General features: G+C 42.4%; 1 protein-coding gene across 1 annotated transcript in view; it reads left to right on the top strand.

Moving 5' to 3' along the window:
* The first annotated feature begins 297 nt into the window (after positions 1-297).
* LOC116066773 (T-complex protein 1 subunit gamma-like) overlaps positions 298-4,862 on the top strand; it is a 16,690-nt gene continuing 12,125 nt past the window's right edge. The window contains exon 1 of the mRNA XM_035993460.1: positions 298-352. Coding sequence (XP_035849353.1) covers positions 298-352 — 55 coding nt within the window. The remainder of the gene's footprint in view (positions 353-4,862) is intronic.

Genomic DNA, 4,862 nt, shown 5'->3' with positions numbered 1-4,862 from the left:
AGTTTAAAATACAACAAAGAAAGAAAAAAAAAGAAAAAAATTCTAAAGGGACCAAAAGCTTGTAAACAGAAATGTCTAAGACCTTTTTTAAAACAGTCAGTGGATTGAGGTGCCCTCAAGGTGTCAGGGAGGGGCGTTCACGACGTGGGGCAGCAGCACAGAAAGCCCTATCCCATTGTCCTGGAGCTGGGTTCTGGGTAAGTGGGAGGTGGTTGAGTGAGTGGAGCGGGAGGGAGGTGTTGTGTTTGTGGGTTGATAAGTTTTTTTGAGGTAGGGGGGGCATGTCATGGATGCATGATGTGTGAGGAGGGAAACATTGTACTCAATCCTGTGGAGACGGGAAAGCCGTGGAGTGAGTGGAGATGGGGGTAATGTGTGCCATGTTCCGCATCTCATCAGGATCTAGCTGCAGAGTTTGGGTACTGAAGCCTTCTGGCAGACTCTCTCTATAGAATAAGAGAGCAGTGGGGTTGAAATGTAGTCCAGTCTGGAGGAGAAAAAGAGATTTTATTATTATTATATTATTATATATTATTATTATCTATATATATCTATCTCTATATCTCTATATTAGATATCTATAGCTAATCTATATCTCTATATATTATATCTCTATATCTATATCTCTATATATTATATAGATAAATACTATTATATCCATATCCATAGCTTGCCTCTCTGTCTATCTCTTCTCTGCTATATCTCTCTGCTCTCTCTGACTCTTTCTCTCTCTATTTACTCGTCTCTCTGATCTCTCTCTCTCTTGACTCTCTCTTTGACTCTTCTCTCTCTGACTCTCTCTCTCTCTCTCTCTCTGAACTCTATCTCTTGACTCTCTCTCTCTGACTCTCTCTGTCTCTTCTGACTCTCTCTCTCTCTGACTCTCTTCTCTCTCTCTCTCTCTCTGACTCTCTGGACTCTCTCTCTCTCCTCTTGCTCTCTGAACTCTCCTCTCTCCTCTTGACTCTGACTATCCTCTCTCTGACTCGCTGGTTCTCTCTTCTCTTATGACTCTCTCTCTGGCTGTATTCGTGTATCTCTGCTCTATCTCTGACTTATCTCTCTCTGTCTCTCTCTCTTCTCTCTGATCTCTCTCTGACTCTCTATCTCTGTACTTTTCTCTCTCTCTCTCTAGACTCTCGCTCTCTCTGTCTCTCTTCCATCTCTCGAATCTCTCTCTCTTGACTCTCTCTGTCTGATCTATCTCTTGTCTCTCTCTCATCTCTGACTCTCTCTCTCTCTGACTATCTATCTTCTGACGCTCTATGTCTCTCTATCTGTCTCTATCTGACTCTCTCTCCTGACTCCTCTGTCTCTCTCTCCTCTCTGACTTCTTCTATCTCATCTCTGTAGTCTCTGAATTCTCTCTCTCCTCTCTTGACTCTCTCTGTACTCTCTCTCTCTTCTTGACTCTCTCTCTCTGTGCTTCTGACTCTTCTCTCTGACTATTCTCTCTGACTCTCTCTGTCTCTCTCTCTCTCTCTCCTGACTCTCTCTCTTGGATCTCTTCTCTATGGAATCTCTATTCTCTTGGTCTTTTTCTTGATCTCTCTCTCTGGCCTCTCTCTTATATACCTCTTTGTACTCTCTATCTATATCTTTCTCTGGCTCTGACCTCGCCTCTCTTAATCTCCCTCTCTGGTCGACCTCTATCGCATCTAGCAGTAGGGAGCAGGGACTGCATGATATGCCCGCGTCCAGTGATACGCAGGTAGAGAGCCGAGGAAGACCCGAAGGCATGCCCGGACGAGGAAGATCTCTATCTGAATCTTCTTATGAATATATCTATATAGGAAATATATTTCAGTATATATCTATGACTATCTCTGATATCTGACTCTCTCTTCTAGACTCTTCTCGGACTCATAATGAGGGGAGTGTTATCATCTCTACTTCTTCATCATATTGAATATATATCTCCTGTTTCTCTCTATATATCTTGTTATCTATTATCTGACTCTATATTCTCTTGAACTCATCCACTATCTCTAACTCTATATCAATATATTATCTAATGACTATACTATCTGAATATCTCCTCTCGTCCCTCTCTATCTTCGACTCTCCGTCCTATATATGACAATCTATCTGTCTATCAGCTCTCATATGTGGAATCTCTCTCTCTGACTACGATCGTCTGCTCTCTCTCTCCTCTTCTAAATATATATCATTTGGCTCTATAGTATCTAAATCTCGTCTCTCTATATTCTCCTCTGACGTCTCTCGGCTCTCTTTCATATCTCCGTTCTCTCTGGACTCTCTCTCTCTGACTCTATGATGCTTTTTCTTGTCTATTCTGCTCTTATCAACGATGCATATCTCTCCTGACTCTCTCTCTCTCTGTACTCTTCTCTCTGAGCTCTCTCGGTCTAGCGCTCTCTCGACTCTCTACCTCTCTGACTCTATCTCTTGAATAGATCTCTATCGGATCTCTCTCTCTGACTATCTCTGTATCTCTCTCTCCTCATCTGACTCGATCCGAATGACTCTCATGTATCTATCTATATACTTGACTGTCTCCTATCTCGAATTCTCCTCTTCTTATATCTCTTCTGACTTCTCATCTCTCTGCTGAACCTCACTTATATCTCCGACTCTATCTCTTCTACTATGAATCTACTATGACTATAGATGTCTTCTATCTATCTCTATATGACTATCTAATCGGACTCATCGTATCTCTGGTCCCTCTCTCTCTGTCTCTATCTCGCTATCGGACTATATATATCTTGACTTTCTCTTGAACTCTCGGTCTCTCTATCTCTCGTGATCTATCCTATCTGTCGCATATCGCTTATTCTCTATCATCTCTAATCTCTCTACTCTCTAACTCTCTCTCTCTTCTGTTCTATATATCTCTATGACTATCTCTCATGACCTCTCTCATCGCTAATCTGGCTCGCTCATCTTGACTCTCTCTCTCTGATCTATCTCTATCGTCTCTATGATCCTGACTCTCTTCTGCTGACTACTCTCGTATTGACCTCTCTGAAATCTCGCTATGCTCTTTCTATCTGACTCGATGCATCGTCTCTGTCTCTCTATCTATATGACTATCTCTCTCTATGTTCTCTATGACTCTGACCTATCATCGATGACTAGAGATCTGTTTATCTCTTATCTCCTGACTCTCTCTCTCTGACCTATCTGAATAGGACTTCTATTCTCTCTGAATCGATAGTAATCTATCTATCTATCTGAATTCTCTCTTATATATATATATAGATCAGTCTCTCTATATCTCTCTGGACCTCTATACTCCTCCTATGATAATACCGGAATATATAGCGGTCCGATCACTCTCGATCCTATGAATCTCTCTATCTGACTCGTCTATATATGTCTCTATTCTATAAAATCGCCTATCGATCATATGTATCTCTCTCTCTTACTCTGAGATTAGCTATACTCTGATCTATATCCTCTTTCTAGCTCATCTCTATCGCTCTATGAAGCATTCTCGTATCTTGACCATCTAGATATATGACTCTTCTTGCTCTTCTCTCGTATCATATCTCTTATTATCTCGATCTCTCTGCTCTTTGATGAAGTTAATAATACTATTTGTTCTATGAAGCCGATATATCTCTATGACTCTCTCGGTATCGCTCTCTCTCTAGACTCTCTATAGACTCATCTATAGGACTCTCTCTATCCTAGCTAACGTTGGGATATCATATATATGCATCGCGGCTATCATCTGTCCGTTGACTCTCTGTCATCTCTATCCTAGACTAGACGAGTCGTATCATACTCTCTCTCTATGACGATTCTCTCGACGCTACGGACTCGACTATAGATCTATGACTCGCTCTGGAGCTTCTACTATCTACGACCTGCTATATCGCCTCCCTACTATCTCTATTGTCTCTCTCTCTAGCTCTGACTCTCTCTATCGAGACTCTCTCTGTCTCTCTCGTCCTCTCTCTCTCTCGCTCGGAAGCTCCTCTCTGGTCTCATCTCTCTGACTTCTCTCCTCGACTCTCTCTCTCTCTGTCTATCTTCCTCTCTGGACTAATCTCTCTTATCTCTCTCTTGACGACTATCTCATATGACTATATCTGTCTCTCAAGTCTCTCTCTCTCTCTGACCTCTTCCTCGGACGCTCTCTCAGTCTCTCTGCTCCTCTCTCTTGACTCTCTCTGGTCGCTCTCATCTCTTCTTTGTCTCCATCCTGACTCCTCTTGTCGCTCGATTCTCTCGGACGTCTCTCTCTGAGACTAGCGCGATATCTGTCTCGCTCTCTATCTCTCTCTTCGAACTCTCTCATATCTCTGGACTCTCGTCTCTCTCTCTCTTCTCTTCTCGCTATGACTATCTCTCTCCTATGAATCTCTCGACTAGGACACTCTCGGCTCTCTTATCTTCTGTATTCTATATATCTGTCTATCTCTCTTATAACTCTAAAGATCTCAACTTCCTGACCATACGATGTTCTCTTTTTCTATAGAAATATGACTTCTCTTCTAGCTGCCTCTTCTGTCTTTCTGACTCTACTCTAGGACGTCTATCTCTATCTCTCTCTCTGACTCTAGACATCGACTCTCGCTCTCCTGACTCTATCTCTCGATTAGATCTCGGTATCTCTGCTCTTCTGGACTCTCGCTCTCTGACTATCTCTCTGTCTCCTCTCTGACTCTCTTTCTCAAGCGCTCTCTCTTATCTCCGCTCTCTCTCTCGTCTATATCTCTAGACTCTTCTCTCTGACTCTCTCTCCTTCTGACTTTCTTCTGGCTTCTCTCTCTCTCTCTCTCGGTATCTTCCTAGACTCATGGTTAACATCTAAAGCTCTTGAGGCTTGTCCTCTGATGTATTACGTAAAGAATGTGATGATGTTGAGTATATTTAACGTTGGGAGATGA

This window comes from Sander lucioperca, chromosome 16 (assembly GCF_008315115.2).
Source record: "Sander lucioperca isolate FBNREF2018 chromosome 16, SLUC_FBN_1.2, whole genome shotgun sequence".
Lineage (NCBI taxonomy): Eukaryota > Metazoa > Chordata > Actinopteri > Perciformes > Percidae > Sander > Sander lucioperca.
The sequence above is the reverse complement of the archived record's forward strand: the minus strand, read 5'-3'. Positions and strand labels throughout refer to the sequence as shown.